General features: G+C 41.9%; 1 protein-coding gene across 1 annotated transcript in view; it reads right to left on the bottom strand.

Annotated features, from left to right (window-relative positions):
• The window catches only part of BACE2 (beta-secretase 2), a 53,547-nt gene that overhangs the window by 3,829 nt on the left and 23,854 nt on the right, over window positions 1-25,864 (bottom strand). The window contains exons 2-8 of the mRNA XM_014268462.3: window positions 23,104-23,192; window positions 16,108-16,324; window positions 13,952-14,080; window positions 12,562-12,696; window positions 9,717-9,818; window positions 5,189-5,338; window positions 3,789-3,957 (exon numbers count right to left, since the gene is read on the bottom strand). Coding sequence (XP_014123937.2) covers window positions 3,789-3,957; window positions 5,189-5,338; window positions 9,717-9,818; window positions 12,562-12,696; window positions 13,952-14,080; window positions 16,108-16,324; window positions 23,104-23,192 — 991 coding nt within the window. The remainder of the gene's footprint in view (window positions 1-3,788; window positions 3,958-5,188; window positions 5,339-9,716; window positions 9,819-12,561; window positions 12,697-13,951; window positions 14,081-16,107; window positions 16,325-23,103; window positions 23,193-25,864) is intronic.

Here is a 25,864-nt window from a genome sequence, read left to right as displayed (position 1 = left end):
AAATATCATTACTTAGTTGTATTTTGAAGAAGTTGGGAGGGGGGGAAGAAAAAGCAGTACAATTTTCCACCTTGGAAATTACTTTGAAAATAAACAGTCTCTAATTACTCATTATTTGGCTCCAGCACAATAATTACTCCTATTAAAGAAGACAACACAAAACTGTTGCCATAGTGGCTGACATTTTAAATTGCATTTTGAGAATGCTTGATAGCAGCAGAGCCTCTGCTTTCTTCCCTCCAAAAGGGAAAAAAGTTTTCCCTCACACTCTTCCACCTCCAGGGAAATTGAGAGGAAATTTGCCTAAATTGTTCAAAGAAGCCCTTAACATAAACTAACAGTCACACACTCAGCATATTACACATTAACTGAATTAGAGGATTTTGATGTATTATTTTAGAATATTTGGTGGTACCTAACTGCAGTACTTGTATAACCTTGAATAAATGAGATTTTCTTCATTGTTGATAATTACAGGACAAAAAAGGTGCCTCTGGAAAAATGCTATTTTCTAACATTTGTGTAGAACTCAACACATGCTAACTCACCCTCTTGGGTGGTTACAAAAGCAGTTAACCTGGAATTAGATAAAATTCATAATAGAATTGTGAAGTACAGATTGAAAGGGGCCCCTGGAAGACCAGGATCCTACTCAGAGAACTGTCAGCATCAACAGATCAGTTCTGCTGCAGGTTTATCCAGCCAGGCCTTGTAAAACCCCAAGGATGGGGACCCTGTTTCAGTGCTGTGCCACCCACCTGGTGAAGAAGAAACTCCTCATGTCCAGTGTTCCTGAATGTCCCTGGTAGATGTTGCTTTTTGTTATTTAATTTCATTTTCACCTTCATTGGCTTGCATTCAGCTTAGAGCGTATCAAAACCCCAAATTTTTTCCACAGGGCTATTTATTTTTTCCTGACTTTTTTTTTCTTTGCTGGAAAGAGACATTAAAAATTATCTAGTTTAAACCCATGCCATGGGCAGGGAACTTTCCATTAGACCAGGCTGTTCAAAGCCCCATCCAACCTGGCCTTGAACATTTCCAGGTTGCTTCACTAAAACCAACTCATTGATCTGAACATCCTGTCTCAAGAAGGGACCTGATCCAAAACCTGTCCTAGTCATCCTGTAAATACTAGATTATCAACAGGCAACTCATAATTATTTGTCTGAATAAGCCTTAAAGGGTTTCATGTAATGAGTTAAAGGCAAATTTCCTGCTACAATGGAAGAGCTTCTTGCAACTATCTAACTTTCCTGTCGTAGACATCTTTTATGGAAAATCCTTTCCTTAGGATTTTTTCTCCTGAGAAGCTGGGAGGCCTCAGGAACAAAATGTAAACTGTCTGTCTGCTGCTGTGGAATGCAACAGGTGCATCTGTGATTGATCTCATGTGGTTATTTCTAATTAATGGCCAATCACAGTCAGCTGTCTTGGACTGTGTCTGAGACACAAACCTTTGTTATCATTCCTTCTTTTTCTATTCTTAGCTAGCCTTCTGATGAAATCCTTTCTCCCATTGTTTTAATATAGTTTTAGTATAATATATATAAAAAAATAATAAATCAGCCTTCTGAAACATGGAGTCTGATCCTCGTCTCCCCCCTCATCCTCGGACCCCTTTTGGTCACACTTTCCTCATTCTTGGTACATCCTGGAGAATAAAAATGATCCAAGGAATAATATGGGATAAGCCAGTTCTCATTTCTAGCCAAGCAACCTGGAAGTAACCTGGAAGTTCAATGAAATTAAGGTTTTTAGTGCTGTTCCCATAATTTGTGTAATCATCACGTACAGCTCTACCACCTTACAAAATCAATTTGATTTAATTTAATGTTCACACTAAGAAAGCAGAAGTCATTGCAAAGCCACACTGAACAGTCTTTAACATTCCTCTGTTCCTGAAGATTGGAGCCACCAGTAATTCAGTTTAATTTATGCCCACGAGCTGCCTAGAAGGCTCCCAACAAATGCCATGAACACAGTTGCTATGGAGGGCAGGGCTGGCCTCCACGGGAAGCTCCATCCCTCATCCTGCACTCACAGCCGTGGCTCTGTCATCGCAGTGCTGTTAAATATGGAAACCACAAGCTGTGAAGGAGTGAAACTCAGCATCACTGGCACCATCCAGCAAAATGTCATCTGCCTCATGTGAGTGGAATCTGGCAGCTCCGTGCATCTCGTCTCAGCTGATTCCTCAGGAAGCCGAGTTCCTGTGATGCTGGTGAGACATGTGCAGAGAACGTGGACAAGGAGACCAGGAGGAAATGGCTTGCAGCACCAGCTGGGTGTAATCACATGTCCAAGCTCATGGAAATTCCAGTGGCAGCTGTGTTCAGCAAGCTCAGTTCTTCCTCTCTGGCAGAACTACCTGAAGTGGTCAAACTGTGCTTGCAGGGAGCAATACAAACACCATAGTGTTGTTATTATGGTTCTCAGATTATTTTTCTCACCAAAGCAGCTCTAATGCACAGCAGCTGCCTGGTGTCCCCTGCTGACCATGCATGGTCCATGTGTTCTGTCTGATGCCCCTTCCTCCCCTCACTGATGCCTGCAGCAGGATGGGGCAGGAGGCAGCTCCACTCTTGTTCCAGCTGCAGTCAGGAGGCACCAGGAAGAATGAAAGGCAGGAAAATCTGGCCTGCAGCATTTGTCCAGTTACACTCTCCTGCCAGATGCATTCAAAATGTGTCTTTCATCACTGCCTGGCACCTCACAGAAGTGTCCATAAAGCAACTCATATCAATATCCAGATTTTCTTTGAGAGTGAGCTCAAAGCCAACAAGTCTGAGCTTGTTAACAATGGAGAGATTAAAAAAAAGAAAGAAAGAAGAAGTTTTAAAACTGCCCCAGAGCTGCAACTCAACCAGCCAGAATCTCTGTTTTCCCCTTCATTAAGCACTCCAGTTCTAACTACCTTTACCTTCTCTAAGACCTTAAAGAAGCACTGCCACTTCCAGTCCTTTTCTCACCTGAAGTTTGCATGAGAAATGTTTTTCAGGGCACAGACCATTCCTGTTTGGGACAGAGACCTGAATATGGGTGCACATCCTTCCCCTCATCTCCCAGTTGTGATGTCAAAGCAATGTCTGAACAACATGGGGAGGAAACCCCAAAACTTTTGGGTTTTAGCTACCTTTGGTGAGAAAAGAGAAATCATGAAAGGTAACCAGCACAGTAAAATCAGCCAGAAATTATGAGGTTCCTCACAGCCAGTTGATAAATTAATGGCTTTCAGCTTACAATGAGAAAAGTAACTGTTTAGAATTAACACAAACACTACAGAGTCTTAATGTGAGTCCCATTTTCACCTCAGCTCTTTCTTTGCCGATTTCTGAGGGGCTGAACAGGCTCAATTTACAGTAAAAGAAAAGGCACTTCACTGCACACTTCAAGAGCTGGTTGAAGAATCCATTTATGCACAGCTCAGAGCAGGAACCAGCCCAAAATGAAGCTGCATTAAAACCAGGGACTCATCTGATGTAACTGTTGGGGAAAATGCACACACAGACAGATGTCCCAGAAAGATCATCTCTGTGAGAGGGAAGAACCCAGCACAGATACCCAGAGCTGAGCCTGATTCACTTCATGCCAAAAGATGTTGCAATAGTTTTGGGTTTTCTTTTTTCTTTTTTTTTTCCTTCCTTTGAAATGTGAATAACTTGCAATTTCTTTAAAACACACTCTTCACACTGCAGGAGTACCCACACTTTCTGCCAGCAGATACGTGGCAAAGGTGTTTCTCTGATTTTCCTCACTCCACAAATCCTGAGAAATTTTCCTCTTACCTGCACAGGGACTCACTGCAAAGCCCACTCTCCTCTGGGCTCTGTCAAAGATGACATAAAATCCTTCCATGACTGTAGCACCAATGACCAGAGCATTTGTGGAGGAGGAGATGCCGAATCTGTAGCACTGCAAATTATCCCCTATCACAAGGATGGGTTGAATGTAAAGCTGTTAAAAGGAAAATTAAAAAAAACATTTATACAAGTAAAAATAAAGCCAGAGTATAAAAAGCAACACCTCACAGCAAGTAGAAGTTCAGACTTTTTCATTTTTATAGTTCAGGCACGCAAATTCCACTGGAAATAGAGAATGGATAGGGGCAAACAGATTTTTGTACATTATTTAAAGCTGGTCAAAGCTAACAGGCAGGTAAAGAGGTAAAGCTGGTGGATTTTAAAATGAATTTGAACACAGTCAGTCACTACATACAGGTCAACAGCAAATTCTCGAGATTTTCACTTTTTACCATATTTTCCATAAGGGAAGGATGGCTGAGGCAGAGCCTGGGAGATGAACTCAAATTAGAGTTATTAAAAGAATTATTAGGATGGAGTTGATTCAGAGAGCATTCAGTGTCAGCTGCAAGGTTCTAGATTTTATAAATTCAAGTCACATTTCACCCCCTGTCTCCTCGGGGAAGATGAATGATTGCCAAGCTACATAATCAATACAGAAAAAGCTTATCATAAGGCTTTACTATATTTCAAGTTAAAATGTACTTAATAGGTTCATTTTTTCCATTGCTCCTGCCTGTCCCTTGAGGTAAAAGAATGTATTAGTAATGTTAGACAATACCAGCCTGTACAGCAACTTACACTGGGAGGAGAAGCCAGAGAAGAAAAACAAAAGTGGCACATTATATTCTAAATATAATGGAATGGATGGAATATTAATAAAAGATAAACCAGGCGAGTTGCAGAAACTGGTGAAGAGCTCACAAAGGGTCATTGCCAAGATTTTCATATTCAGAAGAAGTGCTCCCGCTCAAAATGCCACGAGAAACAAATCAATTCCCTTCCCCAAATAAGAAGATCAAAACAAGCAGAGACATTCTGTATTGACATCTGGTGTGGCCAAAGCTCATGAAAACAAAACAGAAACTTGCCTGTTTTTCCAGACAAATTGAAAAAAAATCATTCCCAGCTAGATGGACTGCACTGAAAGGGAAACTGTGCTTTGTCCCTTTCCTTCTTGCTTTTAGGTTTGACGAGTTTGTTATTTTCCATATTTAAAAACTGATTTTTAAAATTTGATTAAAAAAGGTTTCCTTTGCATTCAATAAGCCAGTTCCCTGTTAATGCTAAAAACAGTTCTTATTTCTTAAGAGCAGGTGCTTCATAATACTATTTACTATTTTATAATAGTAAAAATAAATGCAAAGATGAATAAACAAAGAGACCTGTGGTAGGATAGAGATCCGAAACGACCTACTGGAGTTTTCATCCCTCAGGTAAATGGAGAGTTTGGGAAATAAGGACCAGGGTTTTTCACTTCTATCCCAGCATGCAAGCTGTGTGCCAGTCCAGAATTCTGAGGAGAATTCTTGTATCTGTAAAACAAACCAAACAAACAAAATTATACTTACAGGTTCAGCAATTTTGATAGGATTTTGTGAATCACTACCACTGTTTGATACTTCTTCCATTTCAAAATTATACTTAGAGGTTACAGCCATTTTGATAGAATTTTGTGAATCACTGCCAGTGTTTGATACTTCTTTAATTTCCATGGAGAAATTCAAGAACACAAATCTGAGCTGCTTCTTTAAGGACCAAGGCAAAAACCCAAATCCTAACACCCAAACTGAGGTGTGTCATGACCCAGCATGACCTGGAGAAGGGGGAAGAGGCAAAAGCAAGTTTGGCTCTCCCTTCTCTCCCCGTTTTTGTCCCATTATTTCCTCTACTGCAGTGAACACATGGCCTCCCTGAGCAATCACTTCCACAATGGGATTTTTCTGCCTCCCTCCCTCCCCTCTGACCAAGCACCAATGGTTTTGCATTTTACATTCTATAAAAAACACAAACCAAAGCACAAGCCACGTGAATGTATCATGAGATAATGAGGTCACCTCCCTTCCTCATGCACCTACAGCTTCAGAGTTTTGAAGCCAAGGGCTAAGCCAAAAATCTCCTGGCATCTGAGGGAATCAAGGTTTGCTGTAAAGCAAAGAAACACACCCTCTGTCTCTTCTGAAGCCCTGTCACTCCCCACCAGTACAACCTGGCATGCTTTTGAAATAAAACCGATTAACAGTATTTTGTAACATATCCATGGAACTAACAAAACAAAAAGCCAACCCCTACAGAGATTGTTTGGCTAAGACAAACATCTTGCTCAATGTTCCTGCTCCCTGAAGCTGACCTGCTGCCAGATCTCAGCAAAACCCTTCCTCATTTTACTGCATTTCTTTGGCTGGTTCTTGTTCCCCCACAAAGCAGCAGAAAGGAGGAGCTTGGTCTGAGGCTGCACAGCCAAAGGCTCCCATCTGGGTGAAGGAAATAATGGAACCCAGCCTCTGCACTCTGCTCACTTGTATTTATCTGTGAGATGGATTATTCTGTAAACACCAGCTCATTCATTAAAATATGGCATTTTACAGGGGGCAGGCACTCACCTATTGCCACATCTGCCAGTGAAGGGTTTGTTAGGGATGCAGAGAGACTCCTGTTGGGGTCTCTGGTCAATGTGACCCCAAGAAGAGTTGGAAAGTCTCTTTTCCCAGCCTGGCAGTTGAAGAAGGACTCAGGGCTCTTAATTTCTCGGTCTCAAGGCTGTTTATTGTATCTTATCTGTAAAAAATTTTCTCCTGCCCTGCTGAGGTCCATCCAGCAGGACAGTTCCAGGCACTCTGCCTGCCCCTGGGGCAGTGTTATCTTTTTATACTAAAAACTACATGTACAATGTTTACAATTCCTTCCCAATACCTATCACCTATGTTAGACAGTGAGCTTCTACTCTAAACCAATCTGAAAGTGCCAACATCACAGCAGAAGATGAAGGCCCAGAAGAAGAAGGAGAAAGGCTGGACATGCCCAGATCCCTCCATCTTGCCTCCTAAACCCCCATACCAAAAACCCTAAAATCTTCTTTTTCACCTGGTGATAAATTCACTATTATTCTGCCTAAACTGTTGTGGCTTGCTGATCTTCATCTAAGGTTGGTAATTTTTTCCATGGGTCATAATCAAACCCACAGGGGCATCTTGGGCTCTGTGCCAGGGTCTCTGAGACCCCTGGCAGGGGTCTTCGCATAGAGGACAGCCAGAGGGGTGTCCTGGGTTCCCACAACTCCTTCCCATTTCCAGGTGCTCTGTTCTTGGGCCTCAGCAAGCCCAGACTCATGTGAACAAGGAGATTTCCCACCATGAACAGGCCTTTTACCCTGAACTCTCAGCTCCTGCTGAAGGGCATCCCTTGGCACAGGGCAGGACACTCTTCCCTCACAGCTGAGTCCCAGGCCAAACCTGCTGAGAAATACAGTTCTCCTCTCTTTCCTTTTGGTCTTGAAAAGCAGATCTGAGAAAAATTGCAAGGTACCACCCAGCCAGGTCAAGCCAAGCCTACAAAGTGCTCTGCTTTAAGGGCCTGCTTTAATTTCCCAGAATGATTGCTTAATGCACTGCATTTCTTTCCCTTCCTTCTGCACACTGCAGCAATGCATGTGGGAGATTTGAGTGCATGATCCCCAAAAGGCTGTTAAAATAAAGATTTTAGGATTATCTGAGCCTTCCTGTGTTCAACTTTTTAACTGAACATTATATTCCTGCTGTCCTGACTTCAGCTCAGTGAGGTGTAGTAGGTGTAGTATCTGCCAAAATCACCACCCTTCAACACCAAACTGCATCATTACAGCTGCTCCCTGAAAGCCTTCAGTCCAAATCATTTAAGTTAAAAAAACCCATCTGCACCACTGAAGAGCTCACAGCCTTGTTTTTGAACTGAGCTGAATAAAGAAATGTGTCACACACAGTTATCCCAGTTTGTCTGAGGGGGAAATAACACCTGGCTGGGTGCTCATAACAAGCTATGAGGAGCAGGAACTTGTTAACCTGGCTCACCTGTGGTCAGAAAAGTGTGTCTGACTACAGCAGATGATTTTATTGTTTTTTTCAGTGGTACATCTCCTGCCAGAAGCACAGAGCTGCAGTACAATTGGTGAAAATACCCATTTTCCTGACATTGCTCCTACACAGCTGGAATCCCATCCCTGCACCCTGTAACTACTTTTCTTATTTAGCAGACTATCTCCTTTGTTTTGAGCTGTCAAGCTAAATTCTGGGCTGTGTGGAGGGAAAGGGGTCCTAGAGATTAAAAAGAACTCAGCAAAAACCGCTGCTTTATGCATTTTTAATAGGAAAAAAAAATTAAGTAGAGTGAATGGTTCCCTTCTAATACCTTATTGATCTATCCACAGTTTCCCTGGGAGGTGGAAGGCCCCAGTTCAAATGTCCTGACAGCATCAGAGGGGGATGTAGGTCACTGTGACACTCCCCAGGAGGATTCCTTATCCACAGGGTGACATTACAAGAGTTCCTGGGCTGGATTCTTTCAATTCTGCCCCCTGGGACTGAAATTGTTCCAGCCAACAACAGTGTTGTGCAAAGAGGAGAACTCGTAACTGGTACATTTATTTCAGATCCTGGACATCTGCAGGCAGTGAAGAACACTTCATGCCAAATCTCTGCTCTCCATCAAGCAGGAAAAAGGATCTCAATCTTGAATTATCAGCACACAGGCAAACACTGTCTTTGGGGCAGCTGCTTTACTGTGTTCCCTGTGGTTTGCATCAACAAACCACTGGCTGATTGTGAGTCCATGACAAAAATGTCAAGTTTGTTCACACTAAAATAGATGGTGTTTATTCCTCCTCTTTAACCTTCTTGGTGATGTTGCTTGTATTGAACAAAAATTTATGAATAGTTTTTATTAACCAGAAAATGCTGCCTCAGCCACTCTGCACACAGAGAACTCCAGCATCCCCTGGCCCTACTGCTAAAGCCCACTCTGTTCCCAAAGAAAGATGCTTTTGAACATAAATAATTCAATAATGAAGGTCAAAAGCAGCTTTATTGATATGAATAATCCTAATGAATGACATTTATTCTAGACAGCACCAAGAATTATACTTGGAAAGGAATTGCTTGCAGCAGCAGGTTCTCCCACTTTACAAACACTGTTTTGAATGAAAAGACTGAGTTTTGCACTCTTAATACTTTGAATTGGAGCAACAGGGATTATGTCTGTGTTTCTGAAATGCTTAGAATAAAATACACCATTTCTGGCCTATTTCTGATGCATTTCCACACTCACACTTCTTGTCTGCACTTGTGTGTCACAAACATCTTTTCATGAAAAATCCTTTTCTTAGGATTTTTCCTCCTGAGAATCTGAGAGGCCTCAGGAAGAAAATGCAAGCAATGATTATCTGCTGCTATGGAATGCAACAGGTGCATCTGTGATTGGCCTCATGTGGTTGTTTCTAATTAATGTTAGATCACAGCCCAGCAGGCTCGGACTCTCTGTCTGAGCCAGAAGCTTTTTTATCATTCTTTCTTTTTCTATTCTTAGCCAGCCTTCTGATGAAACATTTTCTTCTATTCTTTTAGTATAGTTTTAATATAATATATATGATAAAATAATAAATCAAGCCTTCTGAAACATGGAGTCAGATCCTTGTCTCTTCCCTCATCTGAGAATCCCTGTGAACACCGTCACACTTGTGCCCCCCCTTTTCCCTCCTCCCCCTTTCCATCAAAGTAATTTCTCCCTTATTAACAGGGCTAGACCAGGGAAATTTCTGCTCCCCTAAGGTGCAAAACCCACGACTTGCAAGCCAGGCAGCAGAGCTGACACCCCTTTCAAAGCCCCTGTGATCCCTGAAGAGGAATTTCACATTTCTGAGCAGGTCTCACGGCATTTTCTTACCAGGGATGTGCGAGCTATTGCCTGCACCACAGCACTGAAGACTTTCTCTGGCAGTCGAAGCAGAGTGGTTCCACTGTCTACTATGGCTTTATCAGCATTGTACTGGGCAGGGGAGAGAAAAAAAGAGAGAGAAGTTGTAAGCTGTAGTTACTGTAATGCAGATCCCAGTGTCTCCTGAGCAGAACAAAGCTGCTCCTTTTTGGCAGCTGCCTTCCCAGAACTGCATGTCATACTTGTCAGCAGCTCTCTCCAGCTGACAGCTTCAATTCCAGTGAAATCTGAGAGAAAAAAAAAAAAAAAAAAGGCAAAAAAAAGCAAGATACTATCAGATACTATCAGCCTAGACACAAGAGTGAGTTTATCTGCACCGGTCAGGAAATTACTGTGTCACCACAGCTGGTGCAAACGGTCTCACTGCTGTAAAAAAGTGAATTCTGGCTCCTCTCAGAGGGAGCAAAAGTATTTTGATATTCAGCAGAGAGGTGTTAAACACCCTGATGCAGATTTCAAGCCCTGAATCGGGGTCTCTGCTAGCATGAGAACAGCTCTAGTTTAAACACAGCAACCAGTTTTAATGACTGGCATATCTAATATAAGAATAGGCAGAAAAAATTAGGTCTCATTACACATCTGTACTGGCTCAAGACTACAAATGTCACACCTTTATCCCTTGACTGCTGAAAACCCCTAAAACACAAAAAAAAACAAATACGAAGAAACTTGAAGTTTGTCTTGCTGCCTTAAAATCTGCACAAAAAACCACCCATAAGAGAGCAAACGCCTCTCTTATTACTGTAATGCTGTTCAACCCTAAAATTAAGAGACCTCAGCAAACTTCAGGTACAGTCAATGAGGTATAAACTTTTAAAAGGATAAATCTTTTTTGATGGACTCCTTAAAAACTATGATTAAGTGTTGGGGGGAAAAAAAAGGTAAGTAGCAGTGGCAGCTATTTGCATTAACTACTTTTGCTGCCAGCTTAGGCAGAAGGATTAATATAACTGAGCTGTGACATGTTTATGGCATAATCATAAGACACAGGATGATATACAGCCTAAGCTACTTAGGAAGAGGTCAAACAGCAAGTGAAATTTAAATACCCTGGTTTGGATGTTATCAAGTCACATGGAGTCCCTTTAGGGCAGTGACAGAAATAAAACCCACCAAAAAAAGTCAGAAAAAGTAACTCTTGACAGATATTTCCACATTTTTTTGAAAGAGCTGCTATGGGGCTGCCATACAGAGCTGACAGAAAAGCAAACAGGAAATAATTTATTGCACACTTGGGAATACTTCTAAAGAGTGGAAAGAAATGCCAAGGCCTTTTGGAGTCCATTTTAACAGATTTGTACCACAAAATACACAATCCCTGGCATCCTGGAATACATGGGAAAAATGTATTTTTCCCACCCTTGGGAAAAAAGAAAAAAGGCAGTTATAAGGGTTGACCGTTGATATAAACCTGTGCAAAAATCTGGGAGTAGTGGGATTGCTCACAGGGGGACTGAGCAGCTGGTTTTGCCTTCTTGGCTTGGCTGGTTAATATTTAGCAGTGCAAAGTGCTGTGCTGGAGCCTTGGACACATTCCCAGCACTGGAGCAAGGGGACAGCTTTTCCCTGGCAAGGAAAGGAGCAGTCCCTGGTGAAGGCTGTGAAAGAAAAATGTTCCATTTCCTATGAAACAACAGAGAGGAGAGAGGGCACAGAGCTCCTCATCCCAGAGTGAATCATGCATCCTCTGCACACTTGTGCTGCTCCTGTTTCACTGCTCTTCCTCTGAATTTCTCTGGAATTTCTGTGGGAAGGTCTCCTTTGATCCTTCTGCAGCAGTGAGAGCAACCCCTGGCTCAGAAAAGAGCAACAATTACAGGAAACTTTCCTGACACACAGCTGAATTTTTCAGTGAGTTGTTTTCTGGCAACTGCATGTATTAAAGCACTGAAGGGCTCCCCTTCAAAAAACATGTTGGCTGTTTTTTAAGGCAAGAAAGAAAAGCAAACATTTGTTTTAAGGGACCAGTGGTTTTGCTTTCCTAACTGCACAATACAGAGAGGCATTTAAGTAGACCTTGTTCTGCTTATTGAGTTGAAAGATGCTGTGACTCATTTTAAATAATTGATATGGCAATATGATTTCAATATTTTGCATGGGAATATAATATTTATGCACATGTAGTACTGGAATCATGAATTTCACTTAATTTATATGAACTATAAAAACTTTAAACTTATCACATCCCATTGATCTCCAACTAAGAGCATCAGTGTAGAATGAAATTAGGATGTCTAAAGAAATTGGGGCATAAAAAATACAGAACTAAAATCAAAACATGAATACCAACAAGCAAGAGTAAGAAAGAGATAAAGCACAAACATGCACATATATCCTCCACAAAAAAAAAAAAAGAAATGCCTTTGGAATAAACATTGCAAGAGCACAGCCTCATTAGACTGATCTAGATACAGCAGAACATTATTCCTAACAGAAACAGAAAGCTTATCCATCAGGAATAATAACTGCCAGCCTCAAGAGAGCAAAAGTTGATTTTGTACATAAGAATAAAAGAAGAACAAGAACATAAAATAAAAAAGGCAGCCTAGGATGAGAAGTTCAGGAAGCAAACCAGGGTTGCTCCTGTCCATGCCATCACGAGCTGTGAGCTCAGACAGCTCTACAGGCTCAACCCAAAACCCCCCATTTCCCTTGTTTGACCAGAATTGCTTTAATTCACTTCTCAGGACACTGCAAAGCACATCTGCTTGCCAAGACAAAACTGACCAATCAGTTTTGTTGTTTTGTTTTTTTCCCTCAGCCCAACTTGCATTTCACATCCCAGGGCCAATACCTCTCTGCAGTCCAGCTGGAGGTTCTGTCCCCCCACCTCCAGCTTGAGGATTTCCACCTGGTAGTACCACTCCTCCTTGATGGGTGTGTACCAGATGTCCCCCGTGTACAGGCTGGGCTCAATTCCACCCAGCACCTAAGGGAAAGGAGAAAAAAAAGTCAATTTAAAAGAAGTCACATGTTTAGTTTTACAAGAAGTCACATGTTTAGTTTTGGGGCAAGTGCACATAAAAAAGGGGGATGTTTAATTTGTGATACTCAGGGGCATCAAAGTTTTAATTTAGCATCATTTGTTAGGATTTTGGTGTCAAGTTCTCTGTCAATAACAGAGCAGTACGAAACATTAAACAGACTGCTCTTCAAACGGAATTCCCATACTGGGCCAAATTATCAGCATTTTCACCTACAGCCTCACACTGATTCCATTATGAAAACTCCACTGTTTTAATTTTAAAACCAGCATCTTCAGTGGATAAATCTAGGCAATGTATAAAACTGGGACAGAATAATAAACTTACATGTGAATAATTTGTTTTATCAGACCATAAAAGCTTTAATACTGCCTAAAAAGATTTTATTTTTTCTTACACACATCCAAAATGGAATCTCATCCTGTCACTGCTATCACTTTTAGCTTCCATCAAAACCCAGGCAGAGGAGGGCCAGGAGCATTTGTGGATGCTCTGACTCTGAACTAAACTTAAGAAAGTTCTCTGTTGGTCTTCAGTTACATGAAAAACATTTACAATATGTGAATTCTTCTCAAAATAAGTGTTTGTGATCAGCTCCCGTGCTGAGATGTTTATTCCAGCATCATGTGGGAACAGTCATTCCATCTCCCAATTCCAGATATAGAATGGGCCAATTCATGGTTCCATTGAAGATGATGGAAAGACTTCCCAGAGTAACAGCAAGCAGGAGATCTGATCTACAGATTTTCCACTTTAATATGTTATTGACCAAAAAAAAAAAGAGGAAAAAAAAAAAGAAAATACCCTTGATTCCTCTCCCCCTTTTCATATCACATAAAACAAAAATACTGTAGCATTTTGATGAGATTGAACAAATTTATCAGCTGCATAAGGGACTACTCAGTTTGTGAAATATAGCAGAATCTGCCCTGAGGAAACACCACAACATTCATGTTTTTCTTTGTTAAAAGATGAAAGTTTACTCAAACTTGAGAGAGGAAAAAAATAGAATTAAGAATAAAAATAAATAACACTCAAATTTTGCCTAAGGGCTTAGCTTTTCTTTAAAAAAATACAAAACACGTTTAAAATGCAAAAATATCTTTAAACACTAAATTTGGCAGAAGCAGGATAGTCAGAGAAAAGAGGGAGAGAGATGAACAGAGATACATTTTCCCTCTCCTACGGACAGATACCCACAAGACTACCTCCGTTGGTACCACTTCCAGAAACAGGGAGTCCAGCACCACACATCTGCAGGGAGAAAATGTTGGGGATCTTTGCCTGCCTCACGAGGGAATCAAAGAACGTCTCCACAGAACTGGAAGGCTTCAAGGTGGTGAAAATCAAAACAAAAAAAAAAAAAAAGAATTTTAGGGTTCGTTTGAAAGTTACTTTGTAGAAATCAGCAAATCATTCAAACAAGGCCACTTTTCTTGAGTAAATTGAATTTCTGACAAGGAGCTGATGAAGGTTCTAGACATAATAAGCCATTAAAACCCCAATATCTGTCATTTTTCTGTTTCTGTTGTTTTTAAAAATGTTTTTACTCTTGACCACTGTTAGTGCTGCTGCCACCAAATCCCTAAAACACAGGAGTAATGTTCAATTGCAGTCTCCAAAAAACAGAGTTTGAGCTTGGCAGAAACTCTCACTGGTAATTTCTGTTTGGGAAGATCTTTGTGTTGTTAGAACACTCTTGCCTTTCACTCCTTCCCATGGTTAAAAAGCAGAATTTTCAAGTCAAGGTTTTCAGTTTTTCAACACTGTTGAATTCTAAGGAACTTTGAGTTGAGTGGCCCAAATTTCCTCTCTTGTCTCGTGAAGAATTTCATACCCAAGCACTTTCTCTCCAGCTGGGTGCTGGCCAGGTTCTTCCTGACACTGCAGGTCCTGTTTTCCTTTGCAGTCACTGGAGTGCTGTAATTTCCCTGTAACTCAGATTTGTGTGCAGGGAGGTCAGAGGGGCCAAGTGCTCTCACTGCACAAAGCCCAGAGCAGCCTCAGAAGCCAACAACCCTGAATTCCTTGTTAGAAGGGAAGAAAAAATGCCCTGAGTACTCTGTTTGCCCAAAGCAGAGTCTGAGAACAGCTTCTCTTCTCCTTCTCTCCTTTCTCACTTTCGGATGTGAAGGTTGAAAATGGTCAATTGTCATTTTCCAATCCTGTTTTCAGTTTTACACTTTAAGGCTATACATTTTGGATTATACGCTTCAGGTTTTAATTGAATCTTCTACCCGAATTTCCTGCCTCTAGAAGAGCAGGATGTGCTTGGCTCTGTGTTCTTGGAAATACTGCAGCTAATATTTGTTCTGGAATTATCCATCCACCTCTTGTGGAAACCCAGAGCACACTGAGAATATTTCTGTGTCTGCTCTGGGGTGCCCTGACCCCCAGGGCAGCACTGACTCTGACCCTCATTCATGGAGAGTTTCCTAAACTTCAAGATAGACTGGAATCCACAAAAGTGTGAAATAGATTATAGAGAGCAGTGTAGGTGTATCACTTGGTGAGAAATTGATGGTTTGAGGTTTTTAGTATGTTGTGGATGGAAGCAAGATGGAGGGCACAGGGTGTTGTCCTGGGTTTCTTCTTCATGCTTCTTCTTCCTCCTTCTCCATGGGTTTGGGTGGCATTTTGTAATTGGGCAGAAAAGTCCCCATTGCAGCTCTTTGGGATCAGTTATTGGGGTAAAAGGGAAAATAATCCAGGTGTCAGTTCTTCATTGGATAGTTCAGTCTTAAAAGACCTTGTACCAAGAGATTGTTGGCCATTTTGTGCCTTCTAATGAAAAGCTGCTGAACTCACAGCAGTGAGACTGTTTTACTGATAAGAAATAATAAACATCTGAGTGTGAACATGAAACACCATCTCAAGTGCCTTCAATCCAGACCCAGAGAAACCCACAACTGGAACCCCAGCACACCTCAACTTTTACTTGATGAACAGAGAATGTCCTAGAATGAACTGCTGAGGATTTTGCCTTGGACCAGTTGTGAGAAGCATCCTCAGAGCTCTAAAACCTCCCTCCACACACATCCCACAACCACACTCTGGTACTACAAACTCTGTAAAAGATTATTCATTCCAGAGAAGCTAAAAGCAGCATTTCCATCACCAAAAAAGCCAAAATCCCCTCATGGGACTGTGGTACCACCACAACCCAGTTTATTCTTTCTGGAACAAAGGCAGAGGATCTGTAGGAAGGAGTGGCTGGAAGGGTGGAGCCTAATGCTGACAGATCATCAGCTGGCTTGATTTTAACACATTTCTATTGATATATTATATAATAATATTCGATGATTATTCCATTTATTGTCCTTTTGAAAGACAATAGGGAGGAAGGGATGGTTTACCTTGGCTAAGGCATCGTAGGCAAGGCCCAGGATCCCGTGCCACTTAACCCCGGGCAGGAAGAAGTTCTCTGACTCCAGGATGGTGGCAATGTTGATGGTGTAGCTGCCATAGAGTCCTTTGGGCATGGTGATGACATCTGTGCCCAGCATTCCAGTCCAGCTGCCTTGGCTGTACTTCACTGTCACCTCCACCCCTTGAGATCTGTATGTGCTTGACCTTTAAAAGGAAAGGACACACTGATGCATGGGCTGCTCACTTAAAATGCAAGACAACAGAATACATTCCAACTCAATTTTGGCCAGAGAGGGGAAAAAAAAGGTAAATTAAGTATGTAAAATATGTATTCATACTGCTCCTAAAATCAGGAAAAAGCAGAAATTAAAAAACCCCAAAAGTCAAAGCCCCATTTTTATCCAGAAGCCAGAAACTCAGCTCTTCACAATGTTTTTTAAAAAAAATAAATAATGTAAGATATTATGTCATCTAGTGCACTGTCCCTGACTCAGACTGGTGCATAGAAGCAACACTTTTTAACTGGAGAAGGAATGTATTAAATGGCACAAGAAAATAGAAAGCTGCTGAATTCAAATCTAAAACTGAAATGCAAAGCTAACTGAATAGCTGTAGACTAATACCTTATTAAAATTCCTAAAAGATTCCTTTTGGGTAAATTGGAATACTACTGTGAGTACCAGCAGTAAGACAGAGGTTTCCTAAATCTGCGGTTTGACCTATCTGTGAGGAAGTAAAGTAGAATTTGATATTCACTGACTTGGAGGAGAAAAGGAACTAATTTTTTTTAGACCACGGAAGCAAAGGCAAAGGAGCAGTTAAGTGTGGCAAGCAAAAGAAGGAACTGAATCCTGTTTAAAATGCTTTAAAAATAGTAAAATCTTCAATAGATTTTTCATTTTAAAGACCTGTAATCCACAAGTATTGTTATCACGTCCCACACACATCTCTACTGAAGAACTTCAAAAGTTCTAGATCCCTCACAATTTACTTTGGATCCTCTCTTGGCGAGACAGATGACCACACTCAGTTCATCTCAAAAGACTTTTCACAGCTTTTTGGGAAGTAAATTCGGGGGCAAAAGCATAAAATAAATTTATAACAGCATCTTTACATGTGTGTAGAACAATAGAAAGGGCAAGGGTTTATCAGGTGCAGATACTTTGATCAATCCAGCTTTAATCTGGATTCAACAACCACATGGAGTGGCTTCACAGGCCCTGTGCCTGAGCTCACCAGCATGAATTTGGAAAATTATTGAACAATTTTCATTATTATAAAGAATAACCTTCACATGGCACCATGGACAAGTCCCGTAATTCCAACAGTTTCTCCTGGGGAACAGTTTGGCCATATGGACCATGAACTGACTCTTCCAAGGCAGGAGGCCAGGCTCTAACCCTATAAGCAGTTCTTGACACTCCCAAAACCTAACCCTTCAAGGGTTAACATCCAAGACAGCAGAAATACATGAGATAATATTTCAAAATGCAGGAATTTCAGGTAATAGCAGTAATACCTGCACCTGATCACTTCCACTGCTTCTGTGTGATTCTGCACTTGTGTGACACACAAAGGAACATCTCTGCTCAGGCAGGGTCCTCAGAACACCTCTGTGACACTGGCAGGACATTTTATAAATCAAAATAGAGTCTGAATAATTAGCAGCATAAGGGAAGCAAGAAATGAAAGGGAGAATGCTTTTCTTCATGGGGAGAAGTGCCTGGCTGAGCAGCAGAAGAGGAAACATCTGAAATCAGAGAGAAAATTGAGTGCTGGGAGAATAAAGTGAAGCAAATCTGCAGATACAAGCAGTGCATGACTAGAACAGCAGCACACAGCTCTTCTTCCAGAAGCAGGAAGAGCTGTGGACCAGGACACAGAAAGACTGGATTCACTTTCCAGCACAGCTGCTGACCTTTCTTGCTTCCTCACCATTTGTGCCTCAGCTTAACCACCTGTAGAAATGGATATGAACACACTCATCTCATTTGTAAAGTTCACAAATGTCATATTGAAGAGAAGACTTTATTACTTCCTTCAAGGAGCAAAATTGGTAACATGGGAAGGCATCTTGGAGTAAATTCTGTTCTGCAAAACCACTTCCCCATCCTCTTGCAGGTAATCAACCACAGGTTTTTTTCACCTTTCCACCTGACTGATCTAAAGGAAGAAAACTTTAGAGGTCAAAACTAGAGACTAGTTGTGATTCATGGGCTGAGTGTTGTAAAACAAACACACAGCACGGAAAAGAAAATTACAAACAAGCTGTTTTGGCTGTGATGAGGAAAGAAGAAATTCACATCTTCCAGCAGGACAAAGTAGACAGAGGCAAGGAATAAGGGTTCCTAGACCATGGTCCTGTAGGGATCCTACTCCCTTGTCCACCTCTTTCCCATTCCTATCTTCTCTCCAAAGTAGCCACCAGAAACTTGGTCCACAAACCTCACATGGATCTGGAGCCCCAGCTGAGCAAACCAGCAATGGGGTAATTTCCTCTTGCAGAGTTAATCCTCATTACCAGCACACAGCACAGAACAAAACACCACCAAAATCTTATTTCTCATGTCACAATCCCTATTGCAGCAAGCTCAACGTTGGCAACAGCAAATCCCCCATGTGCACGAAGCCCTGCCTAACATTGACCTCACCAAACAACTTAAAGACAAAGCAAACGTGAAAATACAACAGAAATTATTGATTTCTAACCAAGAAGTCCCATCTAATCTGCAGGGCTTCCACAAAAAGTTTATAATTCACCCCAAGCCACAACCTGTACAGTGCACACAACCATCCTGGCAGGATTACACTGCAAAAGCAGCAAAACAAGCAGCAAAAAGCAGCAAAACAAGTTTCTTTTGTTTGATGGTGTATAACTTATTGTATTACCTCAATTTATTGCCTGTATTTCTCTTACCTCCCTATCTCTTGGAAAGATCAACTCTTGAGCAGCTTGCTTTTGAAGCTTCAGATAGTGAGGCAGTAGCACTTTTTATTTATTTACTGAAATAAAACTGAATACTGTTCCTGAATACTGAAAGCCCTGAGCATGTCAGATTTACATACTGCTGCAGAGCCATCACTGATCACTTGGGTTCAAGTGTAAAAATCCCTTTATATGTCTGTTTAAGTAGCTCTTTTATCATAAGTAGAGTACTCAACAAAACTACTTGTTATTTTCAACAGCACGAGAAACAAACACAGTGATTTCTTTTCAGATCAGGACAAATCAGGTAATTTTGCAAAACCTTATACATCATGGTGACTTATAGAGCATGATTATCACAGCAAACTCAGAACTTTTTACAGGAAAGGTTTGTCAGAGCCACTCAAAAGCCCAAGTTGTAAAAGAGTGCATGGTAACAGCTTTACTCACTTTGTAAAGAAAGAGCCAGATAATTAAACAGCAGGATTATATCATATAGATTATGTGATACACAACATAATTTAACAAGTTAGTTCTGGAATTGCTCCAGGAGGGCTCTTTCTGAAAAACACACTCTCTGGGTCCTTTGAAACAAAGATAATGCCTCTCCCATGCACCCCCCTCAATTTCAGTCAAAAAAGAATCATGCATTCAATTTCTGATTTTGATCATCTGAATAAAATTAAACTAAGAGTGTGGCACCAGGAAATTAAGCCCCATCACTCTCTCCAACACAACATGAATATTCTAATAAGCACACATCTATAACTCATAACCCATTAATTTAACAAATTACTAATCTTTCTTCCCCCCTTGTCTTCAACTTGCAGTTTAAGACGTCGGAAGCACTCCATGACAATATAGGGAAAAACTGCAGGAGTGATTACCAGATGAGAGGAAACCCCTTTATCTAATCTCAAGTGTTCTTCCTAGGAAGAAATACAAGTGCCCATAGGTTGTTTTTCTCATTTACACATGGGCAAAGGTCACTCTTGGGTAATTTTACAAATCCAGCTGATGTGGTATCAATGCCACTTGTTTACCATCCCTGCAAAATCATGACAGCCAAGCGTGCTGCTTTGGGCTGGGGATGGAGTTAATTTGCTTCGCACCAGCGAGCACAGGCTGTGTTTTGGGTTTGTGCTGGAAACAGAGTTGAAATATAGAAATGTTTTTGTTATTGCTGAGCAGCTCTTGCACAGAGCTGAGGCCTTTTCTCCCTCTCACCCCACCCCCAGCACTGCCAGGCTTGGTGTGCATGAGAATTTGGGAGGGGACACAGCCAGGTGACCCCAGGGATATCCCACACCTCAGCATGTGCAGCTGGGGGAAGAAGGGAGAAATGTTTGGGGTTTTGGTGGAGGAGCGGCTGTGTGGGGCTGAGTCGCCATCAGGGTTTAAATCACAATGCCAGGGAAGATGTTCTGACTGCTGGGCAAAGTCTACCCTAAGCCAGTCTCAAAAAGAGACAAACAGCAGCACCCAAGGAAGTAGAGGTGACTGGGCTGCACCTTCAGTCAGGAGAAGTCTCAGATAAAAGCTCCTGGAATCTGTTTCCAAGCATGTGAAGGACAGTCATGGAGTCACAGCCACATCACACCTGAGCCATCTCACTCCCCTCTACATCAGGACTGGAGGCACAGATGAGGAGAACCGTGGCTGTAGCACATCTTGGCTCCTGTCAGGCTTTGGACACCAGCTCCCATGGCATTCCCATTTGGAAGCTGAGGGTGTGGGACTGAACAAGCCAGCCATGGTATGGGCTGAAGGTGGGCTGCACCCCTGGACCCAAAGGAGCCATTGACTCGTGACAAGCAGAGGCCCAGGGGTTGTGAGTGGAGGAAAAACTCCACAGTCTGGAGAGAAGGAGGCTCAGGAGAGACTTTCTCACTCTCTACAAGGCCCTGGCAGGAGGTTGCAGCCAGGTGAGAGTCAGGCTCTTCCCCCATGCAACAGCAACAGGACAACAGGACACACAGAAGCTGTGCTGAGAGAGGCTCAGGCTGGACTGCGGGAGGAATTTCATAATGGAAATGGTGGTTAAACACTGGAAGGGGCTGCCCAGCAAGGTGGTGGACTCATCCTCCCTGGAGGTGTCCAAGGAAGGCCTGGAGGTGGCATTCAGTGCTCGGGGGTGGTGACAAGGTGGGGATTGGTCACAGGTTGGACTTGATGGTCTTGGAGGTCTTTTCCAACCTCAGTGACTTTGTGGTTCTGTGAAGGTCTTCATCAAGAGCCTACATGAAGGACAGACTGCACACTCAGATCTGCATCAAAGGGAGAGGCTGCCATGGCACCAGTTACATTTTTTGAGGTTCAGGTTTCCACAACAGGGAATATTTCCTCCCCAGGACACTGTGGCATGGCACCCTGCCTGGACAGAGCATGGATTCTCCATCCTCAGAGGTTCACAGGCCTTGGCTGGGCCCAGTCATGGCTCGGCTCACCTGCTCTGATGACAGCCCCAGCTCATTTTAGGTGTGTGACAGGTGACCTACAGAGCTTTCTTGCAACCAACATTTTTAAAAGATCTACCTGATTTCACTGGGGCCAGGATCCCTCCAATTTATTTATTTAAATGTAGTTAAAATATTCAAAATGGAAGAAGCACGGTGTATCCAGAAATCTGCTGATGTTTGTATTGTGAGCCCACTGCAAGACTCCATCAGTGCAACCCAAACCAGAAACTCCTGCTGCAATTGCTCTGGACTTGATTGACTTTTAAGTAATGACTTAAAATCAAGTAATGACTGGATTTGAGTAATTTTAACTAACTCTTTAGGGACTGGACTTCAAGGTTTCATTATTGACCTTATATTAAAGTTCTCAAAACACAGTGTTCACTGAGAACATTATCAGAGGCTGCAACCTTCACGTGATTTCAGTCTGTCTTTCCTCACACATAAACTCTGCTGTTGCTGTTTCTACTGGTTTGTGTTTCTGATGAGAGAGGCCTTGTCCTTCCAGTCTCAATAACATCATTAAAAGAAAGAATGCTTGTGCTTTTAATTCTTGCAATTAAGTTTTCTCTAGCCATTGCCTATGGGAGGGGATAGCTGGCCCGCAGTAGTGCAGAAATAGCCATCAAGTAGTATCAGAAATACCTCTCCAAGATTCTGGACTTTCCAGACCTATCATATCAGCATGATGTAAAATATCTCCATTAACTTTTAAATATATGACAGGAGGTGAGGCTACTCCAGCAAGCAGCATGGAAATAACAGATCTCCCTTCATTCCCAGTGCATCTTACTGGAAAAAAAAAAAAGTGTAAAACCCCATGTTAAAACACATGTGAGGTAGTGAGAAGGGTGATACTCCCCAGTTTCCCAGCACTCTTAGTATTTTTATCCATATGTTTCAGCTAAAGATAGGCACTGCATTTTGGAGTTTACCTGAAATAATTGAAACTAGAAAAAGGCAGAAAGGGAGGAAGGAAGAAGTGTGATTTAGACAGACAAAGCTTGGCTGTGATTAATGTCATCTTATGCTAAACACAGCAAATTTAGCGCATAACAAACACCAGAACCACCAAGTATTTTATAAATAACCAGATTCATCAGGGTCTGTCGAGATCACTGACTGATTGAGGCCTGTGGCCAAACTGAACAACAAATTAGGTTTTGACTAAGTAATTTTGCTTCTGGATGAAATGTCAAGTAACTGATACAATTACCAGCTTTTAATTTTTGTTTTCAAACAGAGGCAAAGCATATTGAAACTTTTAATTCCTTGCAAGTCTATTCAGGTAAGAAATTGACTGAAATTGGTGTGATTTTTGCAAATGATTTTTACCCTGTAATCATCTTCTCTTTCCTCCAGTTCTAATTAGTGCTGCTGATGTTCGCTCAGAGCTCAGCTGTGCTGCCACCAGTGGGGCTGCTCGTGGTGTCAGGCATCAGGCAAATCCAAAATTCCCACCAGGCAGCCAAAATCCCACCCCCATGGGATGTCACAGGATCCCCAGGAGCTGCCTTATCATCCTGTCTTGCATGGAGGAGCCCGAAACCAAAATATCCCCCCCTAATTTCCACCATGGGTGCAGAACAGGTACTTACAGCTCAGGATCGAAGTAGGATGTGACATCAGGATCAGGCACACCTGCTACTGCAAAATTGCTGCTCCCAGTGTCAACCAGAATATTTAACTGCCAAAAAAAAAAAAAAAAAAGAAAAGAAAAGAAAAGAAAGTAGAGGTGATTTGCATACCCAATTAAATAAATGAACAACAATAAAACATTGCAGTTTTTGTCTAAACTGTCTTCGGTTTTAAAATCATGATGAGCATTGCCCCGGGAAATGAATTTAGTGTCACTTTTGGGAAAGATATGCTGCTGCAGCCCGTCCAAAACAGCTGATCCTGCTGAAATTTTTTAAATAATCTGTTCCTGGAAGGGGGAAAACCCGCCAAGCCCACATTTGCACAGCAGATGAATTCCTGATCATCTCCAATTTCTTTTTGGCCCAACCCATGAGTCTTGGCTGAATTGTGGACTGCTTAAAGCTCTCTTTGTCTTAGAGTTTGTGAGATTTCAAGGCAAGGGCAGAGTACAGGTCTGTCAGAGATAAGCAGAAGCATGGAGCTGCTTTGTGGGTTGGAAAACATAGGAGCAATGCCCAGTTCATCCTTTACCACCTTTAAAAATGAGGATGGCAGATATATTAACACCATAATTGAAAGGTGGCCTAAGAGAGGGCCACTTGTTTGGTTGCTTGGGAGGGTGATCTAGGCTGAAAATTGCCTAAACATGGGCAAAATGGGACACCACCTTTCCCCATCTAGCTCAGGTAACTAGGCTGGTCCATCACAGCTGCACAATGGCAAAGCAGGATCACTTCTTTTAGTAAGACCTAGAAACCACATTAGGTAGAGACCATTAAATGGTAAATTTAAGTCAGTCAGAGACTGTACTGTGTCACAGACATCATTTATGAAAAATCCTTTCCTTAAGATTTTTTTCTCCTGAGAAGCTGAGAGGCCTCAGAAACAAAATGTAAACAATGATTATCTGCTGCTGTGGAATGCAACAGGTGCATCTGTGATTGGTCTCATGTGGTTGTTTCTAATTAATAGCCAATCACAGTCCAGCTGTCCAGACTGTCTTGGTGAGTCCCAAGCCTTTGTTATCATTCCTTTTCTATTCTTAGCTAACCTTCTCATGAAATCCTTTCTTCTATTCTTTTAGTATAGTTTTAATATAATATATATCATAAAATAATAAATCAGCCTTCTGAAACATGGAGTCAGATCCCCATCTCTTCCCTCATCCTCAGACCCCTGTGAACACCACCACACTACTGCTACCAGATCAATGGTGACACTTTCCCCCTGCTCTTGGCTGGATGCTTCCCAAGCCTCCCTGGCAAACCCACAGGGCTGTGATGCAAAGCAGATCAGGTTCCTAACCTACAGCTACCAAGAAAAAACAACAATCTGCCACATCAGACAGCCACACGAATGGATGTGATCAGAGTGGATACCAGAAAAGAGTGATTCCCTCCCTTGATGACAACACAGTGTCAGATTGGCTTAAAAGAGCTGTTCCCAGAAAAATATTATAGAATTAGGTGTGGAACCCCAGGGCACTGGGAATATTTCTGTGTCTGCTCTGGGGTGCCCTGACCCCCAGGGCAGCACTGACTCTGACCCTCATTCATGGAGAAAGTTTCCCAGACTTCAAGATAGACTGGAATCCACAAAAGCATGAAATAGATTATAGAGAGCAGTGTAGGTGTATCACTTGGTGAGAAATTGATGGTTTTGGGGTTTTTAGTTTGTTGTGGATGGAAGCAAGATGGAGGGCACAGGGTGTTGTCCTGGGTTTCTTCTTCATGCTTCTTCTTCCTCCTTCTCCATGGGTTTGGGTGGCATTTTGTAATTGGGCAGAAAAGTCCCCATTGCAGCTCTTTGGTATCAGTTATTGGGTTAAAAGGGAAAATAATCCAGGTGTCAGTTCTTCATTGGATAGTTTAGTCTTAAAAGACCTTGTACCAAGAGATTGTTGGCCATTTTGTGCCTTCTAATGAAAAGCTGCAGAACTCACAGCAGTGAGACTGTTTTACTGATAAGAAATAATAAACACCTGAATGTGAACATGCAACACCATCTCAAGTGCCTTCAATCCAGACCCAGAGAAACCCACAACTGGTTCCCCCACAATTAGGAATTTTCCTGTAGGAGGGAGTGAGACATAAAGATTTGGTTGCCTATGGCTTAAAGCCAGTTTTTACCAGCCCTGTTAATAGTCTCCATCACCCCTTAAGATGGGATGTAGCTTGGGATTGAAATGGGAAGGGGATGTGGTAAGGGCAAGAGAGAATGATCAGGAAAACAAGTCTGGTGTTGACAAAAGAAGTGGAGAAAAAAGGCTGAGCTCAGAATTGAGTGTAAACACAAAGGAGGATAAAGCGTTTTAAAAGATGTGCTGAATCCTTCTGTAATAAGACTGAGTGTAGACAAAAAGTGTGAGTCAATGTTTAAAAACATCTTTGGTTTGCTCATAGAGGAGAAGGGAGGTGATGGTTACCCTTGTTTCACCCTTTTCATATAGTATGGGACTAAGGAACTCTGAAATTTAAACAAGCACACAAAACCAACCAGTAATTTCTGAGAATCTCTCCTGAACTGCAGGCACACTCTGTCATTGGTATTCCCAGCCCTAATCTTGCAGAAATTTTAAGACTGAAAAGAAACAAACCAACAACCTTAGCCAAGCTGCATCCCAGATTTTAGATTAAGCAAAGACAATGCATTAAAATTTATTTTGCAACCACATGAGCTAGACAGAGCCATCTAAGAACAAAAGGACATCCACAAGTT

The sequence above is a fragment of the Zonotrichia albicollis genome, chromosome 2, assembly GCF_047830755.1.
Source record: "Zonotrichia albicollis isolate bZonAlb1 chromosome 2, bZonAlb1.hap1, whole genome shotgun sequence".
In the NCBI taxonomy this organism is placed as follows: Eukaryota; Metazoa; Chordata; class Aves; order Passeriformes; family Passerellidae; genus Zonotrichia; species Zonotrichia albicollis.
Note: the sequence above shows the minus strand (reverse complement) of the source record. Positions and strands in the feature narration are given on the sequence as shown.